The sequence below is a fragment of the Hippocampus bargibanti genome, linkage group LG05 (genome assembly GCF_051943395.1).
Source record: "Hippocampus bargibanti isolate YZ-2025 linkage group LG05, ASM5194339v1, whole genome shotgun sequence".
NCBI classification, from domain to species: Eukaryota; Metazoa; Chordata; class Actinopteri; order Syngnathiformes; family Syngnathidae; genus Hippocampus; species Hippocampus bargibanti.
Window position 1 is genome coordinate 27,140,001 of NC_142738.1, and position 26,267 is coordinate 27,166,267.

The 26,267-nt window shown below is 40.2% G+C and overlaps 3 protein-coding genes across 6 annotated transcripts in view; 1 reads left to right on the forward strand and 2 right to left on the reverse strand.

Annotated features, from left to right (window-relative positions):
- Nucleotides 1–5,673, reverse strand: part of ckap5 (cytoskeleton associated protein 5) — a 64,207-nt gene extending 58,534 nt beyond the window's left edge. For all 3 annotated transcript variants that reach the window (XM_088997532.1, XM_088997531.1, XM_088997530.1), the window contains exons 1-5: nucleotides 5,587–5,673; nucleotides 2,706–2,802; nucleotides 838–1,031; nucleotides 237–443; nucleotides 1–27 (exon numbers count right to left, since the gene is read on the reverse strand). The exon at nucleotides 1–27 is cut by the window's left edge and continues 145 nt beyond it. In XM_088997532.1, coding sequence (XP_088853658.1) covers nucleotides 1–27; nucleotides 237–443; nucleotides 838–1,031; nucleotides 2,706–2,762 — 485 coding nt within the window. In that variant the 5' untranslated portion in view covers nucleotides 2,763–2,802; nucleotides 5,587–5,673. The remainder of the gene's footprint in view (nucleotides 28–236; nucleotides 444–837; nucleotides 1,032–2,705; nucleotides 2,803–5,586) is intronic.
- A 4,127-nt stretch (nucleotides 5,674–9,800) lies between these two features.
- Nucleotides 9,801–20,645, forward strand: cstpp1 (centriolar satellite-associated tubulin polyglutamylase complex regulator 1). Its single transcript, XM_088997535.1, has 9 exons — nucleotides 9,801–9,998; nucleotides 10,150–10,252; nucleotides 10,377–10,507; nucleotides 10,969–11,053; nucleotides 11,666–11,751; nucleotides 12,207–12,408; nucleotides 14,253–14,362; nucleotides 15,180–15,243; nucleotides 15,603–20,645. Exons 1-9 carry the CDS (start codon nucleotides 9,956–9,958, stop codon nucleotides 15,760–15,762), a joined length of 984 nt encoding a protein of 327 aa, XP_088853661.1. The 5' UTR covers nucleotides 9,801–9,955; the 3' UTR covers nucleotides 15,763–20,645.
- A 4,027-nt stretch (nucleotides 20,646–24,672) lies between these two features.
- mapk8ip1a (mitogen-activated protein kinase 8 interacting protein 1a) overlaps nucleotides 24,673–26,267 on the reverse strand; it is a 33,479-nt gene continuing 31,884 nt past the window's right edge. For both annotated transcript variants that reach the window (XM_088997537.1, XM_088997536.1), the window contains one exon: nucleotides 24,673–26,072. The gene's annotated coding sequence lies outside the window, so the exon portion shown is untranslated. The remainder of the gene's footprint in view (nucleotides 26,073–26,267) is intronic.

Below are 26,267 nucleotides of genomic sequence, written 5' to 3' on the forward strand. Positions count from 1 at the left end.
AAAGTCACAACTTTGGATCCAAACTCGCTGAAGGAATGACAACCATTGGAAAAAAATCCATGTTTGTAACTTGTGTTATATGTACATTTATGTTTCAAATGGATATTTCTATGGCAATCACATATTCTGAGATGATACAAGTTTGTTCAATTTACCTTCTTTGCAATATTGAGAGTAGTTAATTTCATAAAATGTGTTTACATTACATAACATAATTTCTCTCTGGCAGCACTAACCTGAGAGCCTTTCGGAGAGTCTCAATACAAGCGACAACTATTTTGGGGTTCTTGTTGTCCAGCCCCTTCAGAAGCTCATCCTGTACCACCTCAGCCTTTTCCATTTCAATGTACATCAGACAGATGTCTGTACCCAGTTCTTTTGCCCGGGCCTTTGGCTGATTAAACACTTTGGTCACCACCCCTGACACCACGTCACCCGTTGTCCTGGAAAAATGAATACTATGTTAAAAAACATTATACTATGTTAACGTGAAGCACTAAACACTAAAATATTGGATTAACAATAATGCAGCAAGATCTCTTTTTTAGACAGACAGACAGATCTTGCCTTTTTAGTGTTTGAGACTCAAATACATTCATATAGTCAATTTTGATAATTTAATAAATTACCCACTGAAATTAATGTATTCTTAATTTTGCCTGTCAATTTATTAATGGATTTCTTCATTAAACTTCTGCACACCTGCCTCACAGTGCTGAGGACAGGGGTTTGATTGCGCCCTTGGTTTCCTATGCGGTTTTCATGTTCTCCCCATGCCGGCGTGAGTTTTATCCGGAATGGATTGATGTAGGAAAAATGTAACTTTTCTTGACTTACTTGACAGCGATGTTGGCATTCTCAACATAGGCCAAGGCTGCTTCAAGACCTTTAAGCTGAGCCACCGCATTTGACTCTGTGACAAATTTCTTAATCAGTCCAATGTATTTCCCCCACTCTGGACTCTTCTCATCACTTATCCTATTGAACAACTGCAGAGCTTCTTCATAACCATTTAGACGGGCTTTCCACACCTGGAAATCAAGAGGTTCACAACAATGGTGAAAACAGATACTCGACATTTAATGATTAATCTTTATGTGTGCACACATGCAACCTTTGTGGCTTCCTTTCTCATCGTAATTTTGAAATCTGAAATCATGAGAATGCCATGGGAGGAACATTACTGTGACTTGTGTTAGTGCCTCAACATGGCTATGCTCATGAAAGCAAAATTTGGAAAAAAAGGGAACAACACAGATGAGCAGGAAAAGTGTTTATCCGACCTAGAGCATTGTGTCGTCTCCACTAGCTTAGCTTTTGTCATTGATCAAAGTTTCTATATTCTGTGACGTCGGTAGCATTGGCGCTAGTTGGTTGAAACGTAATGACACGCCCAGGCATACATGTTTGCACCGACGCACGCACAACAGAGAGCATGGGACTATTGAGTGCTGAGGCGCATTTTACTCGAGTGATGTCGCTACAAGCAAAACAATGAATTCAAAGGTGTGTTTGTTTAATGTTGGCAACTAATTCATTTAAAGGACAACCGACACCTCCGGAAAAGTTGCGTCCATAATTTGTGAAATCACTGCAAAGGACTTCTTCTTCTTCTTTTCCTTTCGGCTTTTCCCTACAAGGGGTCGCCACAGCAAATCAGTGTCCTCCATCTTTAGAGGTTTGATCCGCATGTTTGTTTTGGCCAAGCTTTTACGTCGGATGCCCTTCCTGACACAACCCTCAGTATTTATCCGGGCTTGGGATCGGCACAAGAAGACTTATTTCCCTTTGTGGCTAAAGAACAAGCAACTCGCACAGTAAAAGGTTCTACTAAGCGCATTTTACAAAGATTCCACTGCATATAGCTATAGTTTACGTTTTAAGACTCGCGCTGAATAGTCAGGAAGTCTTGTTTTCGAGTTGATGACAATGCCCTACGTGACATCACAGAGTGAATGGCCGTGACGGATAAAGCGACACACAATGCATTTTGGGTACTTTTTTTCATCTGAAAACACAATGTTGATCGCGATATTAGAAGGAAAACGTACATACATAACATAACATAAATAACGCGATGGTGAATCGTTATGTGGCAGCAAATTGCGGTAACACGTATAAAGAAGGTGTAAGCTTACACAAATTCCCAGCGGCAAATCAGCCCATTTCCAACGGAGCTTGTGCATTTTCTGGGCGCTACATTGGAGTCCAGATTTCTTTAATCGATTGCAAACATTTATGCTTTCCTCCCCAGAACTATTTGAATCATATTCATAACTGGATGAGTAACAAGAAAGCATATTCTCCGAATCTGAACTCTCTGAAGCCATTGTTTTGATTTTGGAGCAAGGCAGTGTGTGACCAATAGTGACGTCACGAACAAGGGGACAGGACTTTCTGAATCTGCCCAGTTCCAAGCTCATGTTGTGGCAGTTTTGGGACACTAGGTCATTTTTATTGGTGTTTTGCATTTAATTAAAAATATCAGCCTGCGTGTTTTTTATGAAAATTGGAAAAATCTGCAATTACGGGAATATTTGGAGGCCTTTAATCTCCGAGTTCTACATTTTGGATGGCCAATGCCCAATCACCCAAAAATTATATTTCTTTCAGGAATAAATTATTTTGGTGTTGTTTTACAACTATTCTTATGTTAAGAGGATATTAGCAAACAGACCATCATTGTTGTAGTCCAATGATGGTACCTTATGTTCGCATTTCTGGTCGATGGGAAGCTTCATCCACTCACTGTCGTCCCCCATTTTGCCACTTGCAGCGGCAGTCTTCCCCAGAGGCGCTCAACTGGAGAATAAACAATTTTAATCACAGTTAAATTGAGCAAGAGCAAAGTGATGTAAATGAAGACAGTGTGCCATCAGTAAGACCACTAAAACAGGTGCCATGTGAAAAGCATTATATTGCGAGATGAGATTGCACATGGTGCCCTTCATATCATGAGATTAGCCACTACTTATGAGCCATGCAGTCACTGGACCAAGGAAGTAATTTATTGTGTCATCTTTTGATCATGCAACCATCTCATCCAAAAACCGACCCGCATTAATAATTGACAGTCCATGAAAAGGATGCACTTGCGTGAACCAGTCTGTTGTATGTTGCGCATAAAGTTGGTACTACTGATATACATTGTACACATTCTAATTTAATGGGCATTTCAGAGCACTGTCATTGATTCATTTCACTTAAAGGACAACCGACGCCTCCGTACAAGTTGTGTCCATAATTTGTAAAATCACTTCAAATGACTTATACTGAGCGTATTTCACAAAGATTCCACCGCATATAGCTATAGCTTACGTTTTAAGACCCGCGCTGAATATTCAGGAAGTCTTGTTTTTGAGTTGGTGACGATACCTACCGTGACGTCACGGTAGGTATCGTCACTGACCGAGAAAGCGACACACAATGCATTTTGCGGTACTTTCATTGGTCTGAAAACTTCGCGTTGATCCGTGTTGATGCCGAAATTATGAGGAAAACATAAATAACACGATGGTGAATCGCTGTGTTGCACCAAGACTACTATTTGATACTCGCTGACAGACATTTTAGATGCTATAAAACGTTTTTCCGATGTCAATTAGGAAACAAAAATATGGTGTCGGTTGTAAAATGTCATCATAAAGTAAAATCAACATCCTTCATGAGACCTCAATAACTTGAAATAAGGCAGATACCAGCCCAACACATTTTAGTCTTTTACCCATTTTTCCTTTTCTTCATTTAGATGTGTTTTGTTGTCAATTATGTATGCGTGTATATTTTATTTTGCATTTTAAGCTCTTGTAAAGTGTATGAATGTGATGAAAAGCACTTTCAAATAAAATGTATTATTATTATTTTTTATTATTATTAAAATAAATACATTGTACTGGTAACTTGCTCATCCCCAAAAAGAACATGCAAATAGAATATTGAAATGGGTTATTTCAAAATTGCAGATTTCACTTCTTGTGAGGGTGGTCTGCAAGCTAACCTCAAAGATGGAGTTTTGGTTTCCTATACCATCATATTTCACAAATGCAAGTATTTGTTCAATGTAATCGATAACATAGCTTGGGTCCTGCCGTGCATTACTAAACATCAGGCATTCACTCGCGCCCATGTTCTCTGTTTCTTGCATGAGTTGATTAAGGAATGCACACTAATGGTCGGCCATTTAGTTCTCATTTTATATTGATTGAGCCCCATCAAGCAAAATCAGTACAGGGGGGGGCCTCTAAAGTTTAATGCCTCTACAGTTCCATGCTTAGGAAACGAACGAAAAAAATCCCAAAAATGTCTCACACAAAGCTGAGTTTTAGCAGGAAGGTTCTTGGCAGAGCAATATCAAAAGACTTCTTTTGGCCGTGCGTTTGGGACTATTTTGGAGCAATTCTTGAAAAGTTATTTGACTGCCATCATACGATTACATCTTCCCCTTAAAAGAGGGCTTAGGTAACGGCTGTCACAGCTCACCTGTTTTCTGGGTTTGGTCATGTGACATTTGCCATCCCTTACGCACTGTTGTCATTTTTAAGTGCAAGCAAGTGACAAAAGGGCCAGATCCTGAACCATCTAAATGGATGGATTTTGCTGAGAAATGTATGTTCCAGATTTGCAATATTAATCAAAATCAATGGTTTAGAGTACACTGATGGGCCATAGAAGATATTGAGGTAAAGAAAATTGTTGACTTGAGTTCTCATTTAAATACAAGTGCCCTGTATCTCCAAACTCCACGACTTTTACAATGGTTGTTAATCAACCAAACAATTAGGTAACAGTAGGCAATATCACTCCTTGAGAAACTCAGGTAACTACTGTTTGAGTGGACCCAGATTATTGTTTACATAAATGAAAAAGTAATACTTTTATACCTTATTGGATCAAAATATAAAAATAAAACAACGACATTTTTTTTAATTGAAGGAAAACACAACACCCATAGCACAAAAGTAAAATACCGAAACATGTCAGCTAATTGAACACCTACACTGTCTGTAAGTAAAGAATCTGCTTAATATTAGATATAAAATACTCTACTGTTTTAAACAGGACAAGTGTCACACGCGGACATGTACGTGCAAAATAGGACCTATAAAATCAGTTCGTTCTGTTGGATTCAGCTATCCATGTCATACTAGGCTGCAACATTTGCATATTGGAACTAATTTGTCGGAAAATTGAACAACGTGTTTGTTTGGATTTTTTTAAGCGAGTCACGTCATACACTCAACAGCAACACTGCCAAGCTAGCGCATGATATCCTTCATTCGGGGTGAAGGCATCCCAAGGAAAAAACAAGCACTATACGCGTATATTTAATAAGCAACATGAGTAAATATTTAGTTACAAGACAGGGTAGCAGTGTGGCTTGTTTGTAAAGCGCTTTTTGTTCATTGCGGACGGTCGCCGCCTTTAGCTGCTTTGCGAGCTAATCATCGGCGCGAACACAAACAGGCCTAGCAAGGCTACGCACATCGGCCTATTAACTGAAACACAGTCGCCTATCACGCTATATATGTGCCGAATATACGTGTTTAGGAGGACGATACAGCAATCCCTTTTTTATTGACTGAATACCTGTTTCGGGAGTCTCGGAGACAGTGAGAAGCTAGTTGTCCGGTGGTGAGACAGAGGTGAAAATGCAATCACATCAATCAAGCTTTATAGATTAGTCATAGGCACACACAGGATTCAAAATCTAACATCCGTTAAAAAATAAAATATATGAAAAACTAAATAGATAAACAATGCATCGCATACTGGTGAATCATGTTCTTTTGTGTGCCATATGTTTGTTTTTAGCTGTAAAATTATATGATATATGTCACTCATTTTTCGGGGTAGGGGCGAAGGAATTTGAATGATTTAGTGCAGATTTTTTTTCATCACTTCCGGTTTATCAAGGGTAACTAAATGCAACTTTACGAAAAACAAATTTGAAATAGTGATGGGAAATCCGGCTCTTTTCCGAGAGCCGGTTCTTTTGGCTACACTCACTAAAAAGAACCGACTCTTTTGGCTCCTCAGTTTGTTTGGTTTGTTTAGTTTAGTTTAGTTTAGTTTAGTTTAGTTTAGTTTAGTTTAGTTTAGTTTAGTTTAGTTTAGTTTAGTTTAGTTTAGTTTAATTTTGCTTTTTTGTTGCTTAAAGGACAACCGACGTCACTTTTTTGTTTTTTAACTGACACCAGAAAAACGTTTTATAGCATCTAAAATACCCAAAACACGCAGTATGATATTTTTAATCAAATGCAAAACACCAATAAAAATGACTTAAAGTGTCCAAAATGTGCAAAAAAATCGAGCTGCGAATTGGGCATTTTCAGAAAGTGCCGCCCCCAGTTCGTGACGTCACGCCAAGACGTCTTGCATTGCTGGAGAATAAAAACAATGGATTCTGATTCGGGTAATATGCCTTGGATTGGATTGGATTGGATTGGATATGCCTTTATTAGTCTCACAGTGGAGAAATTTACATTTCACAGCAGCAAAGTGATGAAAGGAATGAAAGTAGAAAAACAAAATACATCTTGTTACACATCCAGTTATGAATATGATTCAAATAGTTCTGAAGAGGAAACCATACATGTTTGCAATCGATTAAAGAATTTATTCTGTGTCATTTTGAGGCAAACGGGCAGGGGGAATGTCTCACCCAAAGAAAGGCAATAAAATGGCCACCGACCTGTGAGGAATGAATCAGCCCGTTTCCACACGCTGATATAGTCCTTCAATGGAGCTTGGACTCCCTCTGCTGGCGGCTTTTGGATGTAACACACGGTTTTCAAACAAAAACAGTATGGCAAAATACATTGACGTGATGGAAAAACGCTACAATGCATCTTTTTTACGGTCAGGAGGCGGTCCTTTTCTGATGTCACGCGAGGACTCGTCACCAACTCAAAAACAAGACTACCTGAATGTTCAGAGCGAGTCTTAAAATGTAAAATATAGCTATATGTGGTGGAATCTTATTAAAATATGCCCAGTAGAAGTCATTTGAAGCCATTTTACAAATTATGGACACAACTTGTCCGGAGACGTCGGTTGTCCTTTAAATTAATTAACTATCAAAAATCATGTATAATTATGTGAAAAACGAATTACTCATGTAAAAAATACACGATAACAAATTTCTTTTATTTATATAGTTTGATTTATATGTGCACAGAGACCATCCACTAACTTTGATATTCCCTGTGGTTACTCTGATTTGTTGATTAGCTGTCACTAATTTGCTTTTCATATTAATAATGTTATCATACCAACTAGTAAAAAATATAATAATTGAATAATAATAACTGTATAAAGTGATAACATTTGTTCACCTGTCTACACCCCCCCCCCCCCCCCCCCCCCCCATTCTCCTCACTGCTGCGCGTGTATGTATTTCTCGCCTCCCTTCTCTACCACGCATATCGACCAATCACTGCAATTTTTGGCTCTTTGTTAGGCACCGGATCTCTTCGCTCACCTCAAAGATCCGGCTTTATAAACCGGCTCGTTCGCGAACGACACATTACTAATTTGAAACGTCTTCAGGGGCGGAGAAAGAATGGGCGATTCTGAGTTGTTTTAATTAAATCCTCATAAAAATCGTTTACATTTTATTATACTAAGCACATATCATGTGTCACTGATGATTTACCTTTACAAAAATGTATCTTCTTCGAATGATTAATGTATTCACGCTGATACACGGGACGTGCATTCGACGTATATCACGAAAGTCGAACGCTGATTGGTCAAATTTGAAAATAAACTCCACCCTAAAGTGTAACTTTGAATTGAGGAACTTACAAGTATATAGACACGCATGTACTTGCCCCAACCAAACATTCTTTTCTTCATACTAGCATGCGAATTGTAATTGCTGAGTTGTGATCTTCTCACCAGTTTGCCTCGTTTGTAGATTAATGGTGAAACTAATACAGTAAGTTAGTGGTCTGCCCCTTGGACATTCTTTGTAGGAAAGCCAAATGGCTTGGCTGTTGTACTTCGAGTGTTCAGGGGTTTCTTACCAGGTATGTCTGTGTGTGCCCTACGATTGGCTGGCAACCATGGGAGACCAAGGGAGAAGGGCTATGTGCCAAGTGAACTCTCAGTGCAAGAACAATCACACTACTAGGCACTACGTGGAGTGCTACACATATACTGTACATGTGGCGAAAGGAGGTAGTGTAGAAGCGCCAAGTATGTTCAAACAATGGAGTGGAATGAAGTAGTGAAAGACCAGTCAAGTCCAGCATAACCCATGTTTGCACATTCCATCACCCCATTGTGCATTTGGCTCTACATAAATAAAACTGAAATGTGGGTCTTTTATTTATTACATTTTATTTTATATGTATTTGTCAGGGGCAGTGCAATAAACAATGAAAGAACCATGATGTGTTACATATAAAGCTGGGGTGGGCAAACCTTTTGGCTAGGGGTGACATTCTTCTTCTTGTCTTTGTGGCTTTTCCCTTCAGGGGTCGCCACAGCAAATCAGTGTCCTCCATCTAACCCGGTTTTGTGCATCATCTCCTCTCACACCAGCGACCTTCATGTCCTCTTTGACAACATCCATAAACCTCCTCTTTGGTCTTCCTCTCGGTCTCCTGCGTGGCAGTTCAAGGCTCAGCATTCTTCTCCCGATATAGTTACTCTCTCTCCTCTGGACATGTCCAAACCATCTCATTCAGGCCTCTCTGACATTCTCCCCAAAGCCTCTAATATGAGTTGTCCCTCTAAGGTACTCATTCCTGATCCTATCCAACCTGGTCACTCCCAAAGAAAACCTCAACATATTCAGCTCTGCTACCTCCAGCTCTGCTTCCTGTCATTTCTTCAGTGGCACTGACTCTCGTCCAAACATCATGGCTCGTCTCACCACCGTTTTATACACCTTTCCTTTCATCCTATCTGAAACCCTTCTATCACACATCAAACCTGAGATTTTTCTCCAGCCGCCCCAGCCGGCCTGGACACGCTTCTTCACCTCTTTTTCACACTCTCCATTGCTCTGGAAAGTTGACCCCAAGATTTAAATCCTCCACCTTCTTTATCTCTTCTCCCTGTAGCATCACTCTTGCACTTGGATCCCTTTCATTTACACACATATATTCAGTCTTGCTGCGACTGATTTTCATTCCTCTCCTTTCCAGGGCATACCTCCACATCCATGTTCTCGCTACAGATCACAATGTCATCTGCAAACATCATGGTCTAAGGAGATTCTTGTCTAACATCGTCTGTCGGCTGGGGTGCACCATTGATTTCTAAATACGTTCAGCACACGATCTATAACTACTTCATACAACAGAGGGTACAGAAAAGTCCTGACGATTGAATAACTGTCAGTCTTCTGTCTTTAAAGTGAAAATCTTGCCATTTTTTTTCAGTGGCCCTAATCCTCTTCCGTATGTCTGTGTCTTTTGTGTTGTCATATTTTTTTTTACTTCAAGATGGTGCCGCGAAAGTGGCTGCCTTTACAGCAGCTGCTGTGTTTTCTTTTCTACTTATTATTTTTCCTTTCCTCATCCATTCATCACGTTGCTGTTGTGAATTGTGAATTTCTCCACTGTGCGACTAATAAAGGTTAATCGAATGTAATATCTCTCTCTCCAGTTTTGGGCCACTAATTATCTGTAATAAATTGAACACACCACCCAGTTACAAATTTTCAGCAAGGTAGATGCTCCAAATATTTTGTAAACTAATTTGGTGAGGACAACACACAATCGCGTTCCAAAGAGGGTAGGAACCAATGATTTAGTTATTCAATGTTTTTAATGCATTTGAAATGGTGACTCACAACATCCGCTTTGTCCTGAACGATTAAATCTGGGCAAAAATAGAAATGTGATATAAAAATCCCAGGAGACATTTATCCAGTCCATTTTCGATGGACATGCATTTGAGCAAGGTTACATGGAATGTTTGATCGTTTCTGTCAGTACTGACAATGAATCGCTTTAACCCAACTGTCACGGTCGAGGAATATCTCGGTAGGTTTTTCCGTCCACTAGTTCACGTTTGTCTTCGCTTTCACCTCCAAAAGTAGACGATTAATTTAGAGTTATTGAAACAAACATTGTCCCCTGGGGTTTCATCTTGTCTTTGTTTAACGTTTTTCCCCTTTGTTTAATTGCTCCACAGCTGAGAGTAATGTGTTGTTTTACCTGAGTGATGCTCTGACCCAGCTGCTGGAACATAAGGAGGAATACACCAATTTTGGTGTAATCCGCTACTTTGCTGAATAGTATGTTATATTTATTCGGCTATTCATTTCCAGGACGTGTACTGTAATCTCTACCACTTGCATATGATTACAACGTATATGTATTTGTTATATTTGCATGTATTTATTGTGTGTGTATCTGCAGTTTTAGCAGCGTAAAAAATAGTAACCACATCCTCTTCAGAGAGTATAACTACATCAAGGCCACTCCTCACAATAGAGCCTCATTCATTAGAGTCTTCTGGAGATGCTACCGACAGATTGGCACCAGTGGAGGTGAGAGAAACACTTGAAACTAAAATAGTCAGAAGGGAATGTCATTTCTTTCATAACCTTGCTGCTGTGAAATGTAAATTTCTCCACTGCGAGACTAATAAAGGCAAATCCAATCCAATCTTACCTAATATTTTTGAACATTGTGTGGGGTCAAATGGTTGCACAGTTCTCAAGGTCTTAGAGTCTAGAATAAAGTTTTGGACAAATAGTAATTGACTCATTGACAAATACAAATTGACAATTTACTGTACTTGTCTTTGGACATTACTGCTTTTCACTTCTGCAGTTATTCATGTTATTAACATAATTAATCTAGTTTTTCAAATATGCCAATTATGTTGTGTAAATATTTAATTTGTATTGTTTTAATAAGTGTAAACTATAACAAGCACCCAAAGCGAGAAGCATTCTCCCATCTTGTAAGTCAATCCATCTTTTCTTCTTGTGGTTGTTGTTTCCAGATCTACTGTCCATTTTGGAGTACAGCTCCCTGCTCCAGTTGCTATGTCCAGACTTCCCAATGGAGACAGTAAAGAATGCAGCCAGGTCCATTCATTGCAATACTACAGATCACGAGAAATAATCACTTCCTGGATATTTTGTTTATTATGTTGCACTGTTCAAAATCATTTTGGATGTGTACACGAGGATTGCAGGCTTCATCTGAAATTAATTTTCATTCATCTTCCGCACCGCATTATCCTCACTAGGGTCACAGGGGGTCCCGGAGCCTATCCCAGCCATGTTCGGGCACTCGGCGGGGGACACACTCACCTGGTTGCCAGCCAATCGCGGGGCACATAGAAACTAACAACCATTCGGTAACCGGAGGACCTGGAGAAAACCCACACAATCACGGGGAGAACATGCAAACTCCACACAGGAAGGCCGGAGCTGGAATTGAACCTTGTACTTTTGCACCGTGAAGTCGACGTGCTAACCATTCGTCTACTGGTTTCTGGCTACCAGTTTAGGGTTTCACCTGCCTACTGCCCGAACATGGCTGGGATAGGCTCCGGCACCCCCTGTGACCCTAGTGAGGATAAAGCGGTCTGGAAAATGAATGAATGAAAAATGTTTTTAACACAGTTTGGGGCAGTGCCTTCAGCTGATGTGGCAATAAAACCATATTGAACTGCTCTACTTTCTTTCCCATAGAATTGTTTTGATGGATTATGGATTAGACAGCCTGATGTCTTTCTCAGATTTCCTTTATGCCTTCCAGCTGCAATTCTACTATCAAGGTATTTTTTCATGTTCTCTCGATGTATAACACTGTACTGGGCATTTGGGGGAATCACAAAAGCATTTATCCTCTTTGTGCTTTCAAAACAGCTATTCTGACATGATTCATGTCATTCCATACATGTTTTAAATCCTCAAGTATTTTTTTCCCCCCGATAGCATAGACATTTGGCTTACTCTTTTGTTTTGCGTAAGCATGAGCGTGCCCACGTAGCGCGTGGATGTTTGCTTATGTGTTCTAAAGTCAGTCACAGGCACATGACGTGTTCAAAGTGTATTGGCTGAGTTCTTTCAGTGGTGGTAAAATTTTCACGTGCCCCCATGTCACACATCACTCCTAATTTTTTCCCCCATTATGACAAGCAAATCAGAAACCTGATTTTTTTGTTATTATTTTCTCTGTGTTGTGACGGGTCGAAAGAACATACATTTACAGTCCCAATTGTGTTTGTAGAATTTCTGGACAGTGTGTTGCTGATCTACCAGGATTTGTTAGCAGGGAAGAGTCCAAACACCATCATAGTCCCCACATCAACTGCTGTTGAACAGCTTCCCATCTTGACCACAGAGGACAATAGCAAGGAATGGGATTTACAAGTGGAGGCTTCCATTCTGGCGGAATGTATCGATGCACTCTGTGACCGCATCAAAGACAGGTAGACCAATTTAGTCCATCTTCAACACACCAGAAATGGATAGTAGTCAAAGACACCACAATATACAGTTCATTCCAAATTTATCCAGCTCCCTTTCTATTGTTTAATATTTCTTTAATCTTAGCCTGATAAGACATTTTTTGCCATTCTCCATCAGTATTTAGCTACCCAAAATGAAAACAAGAAAACAATTGTCCTGGGCAAAAAGGGAGCGGGTGCCTTCATGCAAAAGAGTTCAATTAACAGTTAACACTGAAACCACATTTTACATTTGTCCAACTGCTTTATAGTACAAATATTCTTAGTTTTTGTCTTCCTCAATTAATTTACCAATGAGTTCTCAGGGTTCATTGTACATGTATTTATTTTGGTAATGTGGTTCATCTTTAGATCTTTAGCTACGTTAAATGGAATGTCAACCTGTTGTTTGAGAATTGTAGTTTACTTTATAACACAAGACTCAGTAATATAGGGGATTGTTTTATTTTGCACCCAAATTCTTAACCCTGTATTGAAAAAAGAACAAAATTGAACTAAAATGTTTTGGAAAAAAGAAATAATAAAAACTCAAAATTGCTCTAATAACAGATTAGAATGAACAGAATTGAAAAAAAGGTAAAGTAAAAAAAAATTCAAGCGACCAAAGGCAGACAGGATTAACAGACAGGCAACAAAACTACCCAAATATAAATGACTGAATGGTGACGATGAAAAACTTAAAATTCCATCGATCGTCTGGAAAGGTAGGAGAAAGTTCCAGAAGAACATAACTGAACGCTATTACAGTTTTATACATAATGACAAATGGGGTCTGTCTGAGAAGAACCCACATAGAACCTTCTTTTCAGCGCAAGATAATACAGCAGACAGTGGATAAGGGTGTGTGAAATCAATGCTTTGGTCACCTTATATTAATTTGGAGTCCCTTTGCAGCTACTCTGTTGACCATTTCTATTATACAATGGGTGAATCTGATATTCTCTCTCTAAAGTAGAATTTTGTCGAATACTGGAAGAAAATCGACGAAAAACGAGCAAAAATTATTCATATGGTACGGAACTGTGTCAGAGGCTACAACTCGTGACGTCATCAGCAACGTCACGACCTGGTGACCGCGGGGCGCAATGCTGTTGGCTCCTTTGGGCACTTCTAAACCTATCTATTTCTATGGCCGCGACCCTTGTGAGGATCAAGTCTCATCTCATTTTCCGTACCGCTTAATCCTCATTAGGGTCACGGGGGTTGCTGGAGCCTATCTCAGCTGTCTTCGGGCACGAGGCGGGGGACACCCTGAATTGGTTGCCAGCCAATCGCAGGGCACACAAAGACATACAACAGTCACACTGACACTCACACCTAGGGACAATTTGGAGTGGACCCGGAGAAAACCCACGCAGGTCCGGGGAGAACATGCAAACTCCACACAGGGAGGCCGGACCGGGACGTGAACCGGCGACCTCTGCACTGTGAAGCCGGTGTGCTAACCACTCGACTACCGGGCCGCCCGTGAGGATCAAGTGATTCAGAAAATGGATGGCTTGATATTTTGAATAAACACAACTATCATCTGTCAACCCATCTTCTTTCATGGTAGACCAAAGAAGCCTGAGAAGATTTACTGTCGATAAATTGAAATTACACTCTTTTATCTGTTTTTGGGATTGTCAACAGATTCATAGTTGTTATTTTGTTTCTCTGTAGATTCGTGAAACTTTCCTTTTTAGCTCAAACTCCTTCTGATTGTCTCACTCATCCAAGAACTTTCAGCATTTCAGGACTCCCCTAGACATGCCAAAACAAAATGTGTGTGTCTGTGTGTGCTTGTGTGTTTGCAATATGTGTAGCCACCCTTCTAGGTCCTGCTTACAGGAAATGCTAGAACAAACTGGCAAGGTGTCCTACCACAGCTTATTGATGAGCTTGGCTAAACACGAAACCATCAACCTAATGATCGGTAAATATTCCCCTTGTAATGTTTACATGCTTCTTAAATATTCTAATTGTTATTCCAACTGTTTTGTTGTTTGAAAAGTATAGTTCTGCTACACAACCCTGTGCCGTTGCTGGTTGGACCACAGATTAGAGTTGCATAATATACCAAAGGAATATTGCCAGCGCAATAATGGCAACATATATCGCAAAGACAGGCGATGGGTTTTATATTGCGTGAATTGAATTGGGTAAAAGTTTCATGTTGTCTGAATAGAGCTGTATGCTTTTATCTGACTTTGACCAATCAGATGCAACCTGAAATGCACATCGCCATCCAATAGCAAATCCAGATCAAAATCCATTACTGATGCTAAACAATTATTATTAGCTGAGAATGTAACATTTCCTATTCTTTCGTTTCTTTGGGTACATGTTAATGACCGCAAGCATATCAACATTTCAATTCAACACTCATATCCCGTTTTTACAACATGGAGCAGCCCTACAACAGATAATTGTATTGTGTTTCAGGCCAATGGTCTGTTATCTTATCTTCCCATAAACGATGCAACTGATAACCACAAAAAAAAGCTTTTAAACAATTATTGGAATTTCACTCTTTAAAAAGTCACATTCTGTTTTTGTGTTGTTAGTTTTTGGTTCTAACTTTTTTGGTTATGATTTGATGTTGTCATTTTATCTTATCCCTTTCAAATCCCTAAAAACGTAAATCTAGAATTGGATTCCCCACTTTAAATACAGCACTGATGACAAAGGCAGACTTTTAATGAGCGCAAGATTCAAAATTGAAATCTTGCGTCTTTGCTGGTTGATCACAGGAGCCCTACCCAACAAGGCAGAGGTACTGAATGACCCGGAGATGGATCAGGAACTGGACAAACTGTGAGCTCTGTATCAGTGGAATTCCCCATAATGACTGGTTCACTTTTAACCTCCTGAGACCGGAACTCTTGCAAGCCATGCATTTATGCATTTTTCTTGATATATAGGCTAATTGGGACCTGATGAGTGTAAAAACAAAGAATTATATTTTGATATGATTTAGTTCCAGAGAAAAATGATGTCTACATGAAGACATTCATTGTCGTCCAAAATGTAACATTGAAGTCTTGAAAAGTAAAAATGTGTTGTCCACACATGTGAACGGCAGGTCCAAGGAGGTTAACTTGTTTTTACTTTTCGAAATACCTCCCTGATTCTATGATTGCTCCGTTTCCCTCAATTTGACTTCCTCCCCGCAGCATCGCCCAGATCTCAGTCAGCAACAGCAGTGGCAGTGCAGTATCGATGCTGAAGGAGGTGCAGCGGAAGGCCTCCCCGAGAAGAAACATCCATCACAGGAGGAAGATGGAGGTGGAAAGCGATGGCTCAACGGAGGAGACAGACTCTTCTGAAAACTGAGCCTTGCCATTCCAAGATGCATCACATAAACGCATGCCTCGTTCGTGTCTTTTGATGACCTTCTGCTCGACCATAATTTTCTTTTGTGTCTTCTTTGATTTAACACTAGCCTGTAGTGGGGTCTTTTTCGATCCCATAATAGCAAATGTACTCCTCTCGATAGCAAACCACATCTGCACTCAAAGGGGGTATGGAAAACTAGTGCGCCAGCCACCGTGGCGCTGTGTGGTTTGGTTTGTCTGCAGAAAACTAGTTTGTATGTCAAGATTATATTCTCGCGAAGTTAATGTTCCTAAGGCGAAAAGTTCGTAAGCTAGAGCGTTCGTAAGCCGAGGTATCACTGTACTGAGATTTAATTGCTGTTGTTGCAACTTTTGACTTGTCACCAGTCACTCAATTTACATGATTTATTTGACTTAGTTCAGAAGCCGTCCTGTCTGAAGCAGCCCACTTGTTAATTATTGGGCATGTGCCAATGCATGCACGAATCTGGCACAAAAGTAAAAAAAAAACATTTTTGAATTTCAATTATGAATTTACATTTTTGATAAATTGGCTGAATAAAAAAAACACAGAGAAAATAGTTTCTCTAATTTATTATTTTGGTGCTCCCTGCTCTTACCAAAGGCACACTGTCAATGTTGGATTAAAAAAACAGAAACGTGAATTCAATCAAAATAGCTCATAGCTTTCAATGCTGTATATTGAAATAAAAATGCAAAATTACCTTATGGTACCCCCCTTACCCAGGACCTATTTATTTAGTTTTGTTCAAGTTAGAACTTGGTGTATTTTATGCTGGGACATGGCAATGCATTTGGAGTTTTTGTAGTGCACAACAAATGTTCAAGTTTGATTGAGAAGTTTAAAACAAGTTTATTACAGTTGTTGGAGTTCACAATAACATCCGATTACTGAGAGCTGTTTCTAATATTTTGGTTGGGTGCCCAACAAATATTGTTGATATTTTGCCATTTCGACAAGGGTGATCGAACCAAATCAATGTATCTTTGTAGAGAGGAAAAACAGGGCAAACTTGTTAACTTTTGCAAGCAGTTAGAATGTTGTGGGTAGTTGCTACATACTGCACGATATACAAAATGAAGGTCGCATTCCTGCAGTTGTGATGTGAATGTGTTTTATTGACCACAATAACCAATTACCCACCATCAGCAGCACCACTCTGCATAATTCAACATCAATCTCATGCAGTGTTTCTTTCATGTTTTTGGTCAAACCTCCTGTATCGATGTTCTATACAAACATAAACTATTTGTATTGATCATAATTATGAACAGTTGATGCCTCAATAGATGATGTGAAGACTTTCTCGTGGACAAAGCTACCTAGACTTGTTGTCATGGTTATATTTTTCCCTCTTTAAATTAGGAGCTGATCAATTCTGTATATGTATTCTGACGGGTTCTAATTGTTCGACTTAAAAATTCCATGTTGATCCTAAAACCTGAGGTTCGCTGACTTTTTTCATTCAGTTTCCCCGCCTGAAATAAACACGTTAAGATGTGTTTGTGAATATCAAGCTGTACAAATACAGAACATACATCTGAAGACAAGATTCAACAAGGAACAGAAGTAACCATATAAAAAAATAAAAAGGCACTCTTTTTGCATGAAACACTTCAAATACATTTCCCGCTTGAATCTGATCAGCTGTTTTGCAGCTTCATAGTATTAGTCACAGTTCAGATCAGGAGTGTGAAAGCCACGTGAGTTGCATACACTGAGGTTCATGACAACAATTTCATTTGAAATACATGTTTTCATAATTATTCCGGAGTGCCACACTCACGGTGTGATCAGATCTAAGCAGGAAACAACACATTTAACATCATGCGAGCTGTGGGCATGGGTGCAGATGGCCCTGGGAACAGGGGGCGACATCGTCCCACTCCACTTGCTTCTCCGCATAAAGTGACAAACTTCTCCGGTAAAATACAGGACATTAAATGCTGCATAGCATATGGTGTGCTATCACTATTGATGTGTTTAAGTTACACACATGTGAAAATTTGTTACTCCTCCTATGAAGTATGATTTCCAATACGGCAATGCAGAAGTATCTTAGCAGCCTGTATTTATGCTACCCGGTACATACTACACAGGGTAACACAATAATTACTTAGTTTTATTAATTTTATAATATTAACCGTGGTCAACGCACCACCCTGGTCCAAACTCCATCAGCGACCCCGGCTGAGTATGATGTTGACATATATGACAACAAGCTGCAGCATTGAATACTTGGGCCTTGTACAGAAAAAAACTGAACTCCAGGTCAGGAATAATTTGCACAGACCAGTCGATTTGTCAACTTCACTACTCCACAATATCAATTAAGGATGGGCAACTGCGGCCACCAACCACACTCTGAGTGGCTCCATGATCCCACCACCCCACAAATAGGTGGTTAAATTTATTTTATGAAACAAAATAAATCTTTAAACCCCTAATTATTCATTTGATGTTTTTCACTTGAAAAAGGGGCCGGGTAAACTATATATATATATATATATATATATATATATATATATATACACAGTGAGACCTCAACTTACAAACACCTCAACTTACAAACTTTTTGTCTTACAAACGTCAAATTTATGATAATTAAACCTTATAAGAAGCACTATTTTCATAATACACACCCACCACGCCTGGCGGAGTGATCTTCGGCGGAAGCACACGACCGAACAGCACCAGAGGTTAAGTTACCAACAGTCCTTATGGAAGGTGATTCTCCTTCCATAATCCATCAACGACCATCAAAAAGGTAAATAAAACTTTATTTTACAGTACAGTTTATTTCTTTAATTACAGTCGTCATGTAATGCGCCTCTCTTTCCAAACAGCAATTCCCTTTGACCTTCGACCTCCAACGCCATTCCATCAAGCCATAAATGACCATCACGAATGTAAATAAAGTGACTTTACGATACAATGCGGTGTATTTCTTTCATTACAATACAATAGCACATTTATTATACATAGAATAAGGTGTGTTGTGTGTAGTTTTAAGACTTATTTAGTTGAAAAGTATATTTTATGGAAACCCGGGAACGGATTATTCCCATTTTAATGGTTTCCTATGGGAATTTTTTTTTTAGATACACACTTTTCGCCTTACACATTCTGTCTGGGAACCAATTAAGTTCGTAAATTGAGGTCTCACTATATATATATATATATACACACACACAGTATACTGAAAAAAATTGAAAATCTGTGGGTGCCGATCGGCAAAAGGTGAGTATGCAGAGGCCTGCTGCACTGTAATTTTAATTTGCAGGTTTCATGCTTCATGGGGGCTAGGTGGTGCCATAGCCAGAACAGAAATCTATGCAGTCCCACCTCAAATCCTCGGGTATTTTATTTGATACTCTAAAATATAGTGATTATTTTCTCAGATGATGTCTGTATCAGTCAAGACCCCTTTTAGCCCCAGGGAGGGAAAAAACCTGGAGCAGTGCACATGAAGTTGTTACATCACCAATCAGAGCAAGATGACAGACATGCCTGAATGACACTTACACTGGGTCTGATAGTATATTGCCCTATTCCATCACATGAGTTGTTTGACAGATTTGGAATTGTACGCAGGATAAACACAGTATCACAATAATTTTAACATTTTGAGTGAATGTGGAAAAAAAGTCACAAAATGAGTTGGTCTGCTGTTCAACACGTTTGAGCTTTTCTTGAGTGGTCATTTTTATGCAAGAGAGCCGGTTGCACAGGGGAACACCAAATTACAGTCATTATTCTATTGTATGCCTCAACACTTTGTTGTAGGGTTAGGATCATGGCTCTTTTATACATCCATACATCATTGCAAACATTGCAAGTTCCCACCATGCACAAGCGGTTGATGTGATACGTTCCAACCTCACAAAAAAGGACAGCTTTTGAGGATTGCCCCAGACCATCAATGCCTTTGTGTATCTCTGCATGAATCTGAAGTTGTGCAAGCCCAAATTGGGAATACAGATTTTGTGGTAGAGGGAAAGAAAACTGTTGTACGTGTATGGAACAGTTCGACAACAGTAGATTGTCATAAGGTTGTAAGAAAATTGTATATTTTTCTCTGTTATTTTTAAACAATTTATTTAGAAACAAGTAGGGCCATTACTTTATGATTATACTGGACTACTTTTCAGTGCTAACTTTGAAATAGCGATGAGCGCATGTCAATAAGAAGCCCTTGTTTTCTGTACTGAATACATGAAGAAGACAATTTAATGACAGGAGAGAGGCACAAGCATTTTGACTTTTAGTTCAAGCTGTTGACTTTGACTCAAAACAATATAGAAAAGCAATGCATCTGGCTGAGGATTGACATTCACTTTATGCCCCTTTCATTCTAATCTAGAATTGGAATTTGACCACGCAAAATGTATTGTCTAAAGAAAAGGAACATATACATGTAATGCATTTTTTCTCAACTGCACGGCAAGTACATAGACATGTCAATAGGGATGTACAGGTAACTGGTTGTTTGAATATGGCTCAAGAACTTCAATTGTGGCTGTAACACATATTTATTTATACTTTTGTGCTCATGAGTTTACAGGCAGAAGTGTCTCACTCCACTCACGAAGGGTTGCTCTCCTGCATATTTTAAATATTTCCCTCCTACAAAAGAACTGATGAGTTTAGATGATCAACTCAATTGAAATTTCTGCAGGAGACTGATAATAAATCTGATCATTTGAATCAAGGGGGTTGGAGGACGGAAACATCTAAAACATGGGTGTCAAAATCATTGTTGTCCCAGGCCACATTGTCATGATGCTTTCCTCTCTGTTATGAATTTGGGGAAGCCATTAGAATGTTTAATCCCCTCCACATATTAGATATAGAGCGAACAACAAATTAATGAATAACTAGTCTTCAAATTTTAGGTCAAAAATAATAACTGTTATAGTATCGATGAGAAGGTTTCTTCAGCCGTCATCTGTACAAATTTGAAGGTTTCGGACGTTTCGTCTCCTATCCAAGAGGCTTCGTCAGCGAACTAAAGTCTGACTGGTCGTATCGGCCCTATTTATATATCCTTAATGTCCAGCCATGGCGGCGCGGGACACAGCTATGATAGGTCCCTACTAGGTCCCTACTCTCAGGTTGGGGGGAGCAGAGGACTACTCCCTGTGGCCCCACTGATTCTTCCTACATTCCTGACTAACGACTGGCCCATTTCCCCCACTGCCAACGGTATCACCTCATCAGCATTACGAAAGTTGCCTAACCTGTTTTGCCTAAGCAGGCTATTGTATGAACGATCCAAATTGAACCTCACCCCACCAGACCGGTTTAATGAAGGATTTTGTTGTTTTATAAGAATCGCTTCTTTTACCCCCCTTTCAAACCATCTATGTTCTTTCGCTAAGATTTTAACCTCATTGTCATCAAATGAGTGGTTGCTAGCTTTTAGGTGCAAATGTACTGCCGATTGAGGTCCACTTATATTATCCCTGCGATGTTGATAAAGTCTTTTTTTGAGAATTTGTTGAGTCTCCCCAATGTACTGCTCTTTACAATTTTCATTCTTACAATGTATGGAATAAACTACATTACTTTGTTTTTCATTTGGTAGCCCATCTTTTGGATGCACTAATTTTTGCCTTAACGTGTTTATCGGTTTGAAATAAGTAAGAATTTTGTGTTGCCGAAGGACTCTTTGTAATTTTTCAGAAACTCCTGCAATGTAAGGTACTGCTACTCCTCTCCTTTTTGTATCTTGAGAATTATTGGTTTCATTCCCTATTCTTTCTTTCTGACATTTGTTGAATGACCACTGAGGGTACCCACAGTTAGTGAGTGCTCGCCTGATATGTTTTGACTCCTTTTCTCTACCTTCAATGCTAGTTGGTATTAGTTTAGCCCTATGCTGGAGGGTTCTTATAACTCCTAATTTGTGTTGTAAAGGGTGGTTAGAGTCAAACAGTAAGTATTGGTCAGTGTGCGTAGCCTTCCTAAAGACTTCTGCTTTTAGCGCTCTGTCCTCTTTTATAATTACTTTACAATCCAAGAAGGCTAGTTGGTTCTCTTTAATGTCCTCACGAGTAAATTTAATGTTGATGTCTACAGAGTTGAGGTGATCTGTGAAGGATTTAATTTCTTGTTTTTTTAATTATGACAAAAGTATCGTCCACATATCTAAACCAGTGTCTAGGTTTGTCCCCGGTAAGGATGTGCGGGCCTGTTTCTCCATCTCTTCCATGTACAGATTAGCCACTGTGGGTGAAACTGGTGAGCCCATAGCACAACCATGAATTTGTTTATAAAATTTCTCCCGAAATTGAAAATACATAGTATTAAGGCAGATTTCCAATAATTTGCAGATGTGATCCGCTTTAAGTTTGGTTCTTTCATGCAGAGAAACATCCGCCAGCAGTCTCGTCCTCACCACTGAGACTGCTGCTGGGGTTGGGACAGATGTAAAGAGAGAAGTCACATCGTATGATGCCAAAGTTTCCTCAGGTTGCAATATGAGGTCTTTGATCCTCTCTACAAACCCTGTGGTGTTCTCTACGTGATATTCTGTGTTACCAACCAACAGAGCTAAGATAGTTTTTAAATATTTGGCTACATCGTATGTAGAGGAGTCAATGCTACAAACAATGGGTCTGAGGGGGAACCCTTCTTTATGTATTTTTGGCAGGCCATAGATACATGGCGTGGCCTCTCCCGGGTATAATCTAAAATACATCTGTTTGTCTATATGTTTTCCTTTCTCTAACTTTTGGAGACAGTCTACCATTTCTTTCTTGTATCTATTGGAAGGGTCCCTTTTTAGTTGCTCATAAGTGTTAGAATCACTGATTAACCTATGTATTTTGTCTTCATAATCCAATGTGTTGAGAAGCACTGTGCATCTGCCCTTGTCTGCTGGCAAAATAGTAATATTTTTGTCTTTTTGTAGAGTAGTTAACACCTTTCTCTCTTCAATTGTTATGTTGGACGGAGGTAGTTTGGCACTACTGAGAAGGGCTGATATTTTAATGCGTAGACCATCTGCCTCTGCACACGAAAGTTTGTTATTTTTAATAGCTGATTCAGTAGCTGTGATGTAATCTATTGTAGGTATTGTTTTAGGAGTCACTAGGAAATGTAAACCTTTGGTTAGTACCGCCTTTTCTGTCTCTGAAAGATGTCTGTCTGACAAATTTTTGATCCAATTCTCCCTTGAAATCTGCTCATTCCTAATTTTTCGCGTGTTTACCAGTAGCTGGGATTGTTTCAGTAAAAGTAACATTTGAAATGTACCCTTTTGTCTCTCTTTGGTTTTGCTGTGGTGCCTCATATATCCGGATTTAGTAAATTCACACACTTCCTGATAGATTTTGTGGGTAAGTTTAGTTTGTAATCGCTGATAATAAGTTTCTATTTCTGACTGTTTGTTTTTTATCTCTATGTTAAGTCTCCTAATTCGCAAATTTAGTATTTTCCTAGTATAATTTTGTTACATTTTATCGGCTAAGTATCCGGGTTCCAGGGGTGCTTGCGTCACACGTGTGTATGATTTTCCTTGATCTCCTTGATGTGCGTCTCACCCTGACGCATAGCACACGCTTAAAAAGGGTATAAAAGGAGCTGTCGCGGGACAGAGAGATTGGGCGAACCACGGGGCAGAATCATCTCAGACTCATCTCGGACTCAGACCCAGACAGACGCACCGCTCGCAGAGACCTGCTCAGCATCGCACGGAGTTTCACAGCACGACTTGCTCGACTCCACGCCACGATCAAGCTCTGCGCATCATCTGCCTGGGGAGATCTGACAACGAACCTATACTTACAAATAAAGAGAAACACCAAACTCTTTATTGGCGAGCCAGCCAGGAGGATTTTTTTCCCTCCTCCTCAGCCCAATCAACTCTCCAAATGGAAAGAACCAGATTTCCCAGCCGCCTGTGAACCCGGCATCTTCACTGCAAGACCCCTCGAGCAGAGCTCCCGATGGGCCGCCACCACCCGTGGGCGCCCCGACCCCACCGTGGAACCTGCCGCACCCTGATGGCCAACATCGTCCAATTCGCCTGGCGACTCTGCAACTAGCTGCATCGTATATGTCCACGATCGCAAATTGTCGGACATCGCTTATGTCCACGATCGGACATCGTATATGTCCACAATCGGACATCTTATATGTCCACAATCGGACATCTTATATGTCCACGATCGGATATAGTCGGATATCGCTTATGTCCACGATCGGACTTCGGGAAGACGCTTCATGGCCGACATGGCCGCCGACGTCAGCGTTTTTCCTCAGCGTCCTGCAGAGCGCCATGGCAGCGCGATCATCGCCACCGTCGCCGATGACCGGCCTGTCCGTGCCCGGCAGCATGGCCAACCCCACGCACCTTCGTCTTCACAATCCCTCATCGATTCTCCGACTTGACCGATCCCAGCCGAACAACTCACGGTGAGAAGACCTTCCGGCATCGACTCGACGGCCGCGAGGAAAGTTTCCATCGATCGACTCAAACTGGCAATCGTAGAGCACTCTTTGCCGTGCCGTACAACGACTTCAGGCACCACGAAACTTCCTCGGCAATCACCCCACCGACGCCTGCCATTCCCGGTGACCGTCATCTTGCCTGGCCTCACCATGTCGCAGAATGACTTGTTTTTATTTCTTTTTCCTTCATCGCATTCACCGACTTCGGATCCAGGAGGGGAGCCCTGTGGCGTCACACGTGTGTATGATTTTGAAGTGCGCTTTTCAACCCTTTCATGTCTTTCAATTCCTTGATCTCCTTGATGTGCGTCTCACCCTTACGCATAGCACACGCTTGAAAAGGGTATAAAAGCAGCTGTCGCGGGACAGAGAGATTGGGCGAACCACGGGGCAGAATCATCTCAGACTCAGACCCAGACAGCGAACGAACCTACTTACAAATAAAGAGAGACATCAAACTCTTTAGATTTTGTGGGTAAGTTTAGTTTGTAATCGCTGATAATAAGTTTCTATTTCTGACTGTTTGTTTTTTATCTCTATGTTAAGTCTCCTAATTCGCAAATTTAGTATTTTCCTAGTATAATTTTGTCACATTTTATCGGCTAAGTATCCGGGTTCCAGGGGTGCTTGCTTCAAGCATTTAGGAATTAACCGGCTCTGTCTACATCTAAGATTGAATCTGAGGTGGTTCTTTAAGTCAGGTAATTTAAAGGTGGCCTTTTCTAAGTTACGTACCAGCAGAAGGATGTCTCTCCCAAAGTTGGCAGCAATACGTCTGTGTAAGCTCTCAGTCGTACAGGAGTGGTCCATCGATGAGAAGGTTTCTTCAGCCGTCATCTGTACAAATTTGAAGGTTTCGGACGTTTCGCCTCCTATCCAAGAGGCTTCGTCAGAAAACTAAAGTCTGACTGGTTGTATCGGCCCTATTTATATATCCCTAATGTCCAGCCATGGCGGCGCCGGACACAGCTATGATAGGTCCCTACTCTCAGGTTGGGGGGAGCAGAGGACCACTCCCTGTGGCCCCACTGATTGTTCTTACATTCCTGACTAACGACTGGCCCATTTCCCCCACTCCCACCGGTATCACCTCATCAGCATTCCGAATGTTGCCTAACCTGTTGCCTAAACTGTTATAGTAGTTACATGTGACAATTTGAAATTTTGGCTCGGACTTTCACAAGCATCATGGAATTTCACAAGTTTGATTTGCTTTGGTGGGCCAAATAAAATGATATGGTGGGACAGATTCGACACTGGGCCTTGACTTTGACACTTGTGTCCTAAGATATGCAGGATAGCGGCTCTCGGTGACCGGATTTTAACACCATGATGGTCGAAGTACTACAATTTATGAGCCCAACTGCACACGATTAAAAGGTCAAATCTGACTGACTGAAGGAACGCATTGATGGGAGGTTGTTGGATGTTATCCACATTTCTTGTCACTATCATCTAAACATTTTGTTGTCTTTTGGTCTAGTAGACCGAGTCAAAATGTACCTTCTGTTTTGAGTGTGTGTGTAGTCCGAATCAAGTATGCTGTATGTTAAATTTGTGGATTGTTCACATGTGGTCCAACCTTTCCTTCCATCTAAACATATGTAAGTGACATAGAGTAGCTAAAGGCGAGAGTAGTTGCCTGGACGTGGATGCAGACAGGAAGGAAATCAAACATGCAAGCAGTCTCACATATATGAAGAGGTGGTCCAGTGTGTGGTTTAATTCTCTCACTCAGCCTGCCTCCAGCGCAACTGAATTTCTTTGGAGCCTAACATGCTTCCACTGTTTTCCAAAGGGCATCTTCTGTTCCAAGTCCCTCGTAGAGCCTAAATTTTGGAAATGGTTGTAAACAAATGACAATTTGGGATCCCTTTCTGTGTTGTATGATAAAACACTTAAAGGACAACCGATGTCACTTTTTTTTTTTTAACATCAGAAAAACGTTTGATAGCATCTAAAATACCCAAAACACGCAGTATGATATTTTTAGTCAAATGAAAAACACAAATAAAAATGACTTA

What these genes read in the sequence shown, in the direction of transcription:
- cstpp1 (XM_088997535.1), top strand. Translation starts at nt 9,956, where the DNA reads ATGAATCGCTTTAACCCAACTGTCACGGTCGAGGAATATCTCG. An exon ending in CACGGTCGAGGAATATCTCG is followed by an intron (nt 9,999 to 10,149) that starts GTAGGTTTTTCC and finishes ATTGCTCCACAG; the next exon opens with CTGAGAGTAATGTGTTGTTT. An exon ending in ACAGTAAAGAATGCAGCCAG is followed by an intron (nt 11,054 to 11,665) that starts GTCCATTCATTG and finishes TCTTTCCCATAG; the next exon opens with AATTGTTTTGATGGATTATG.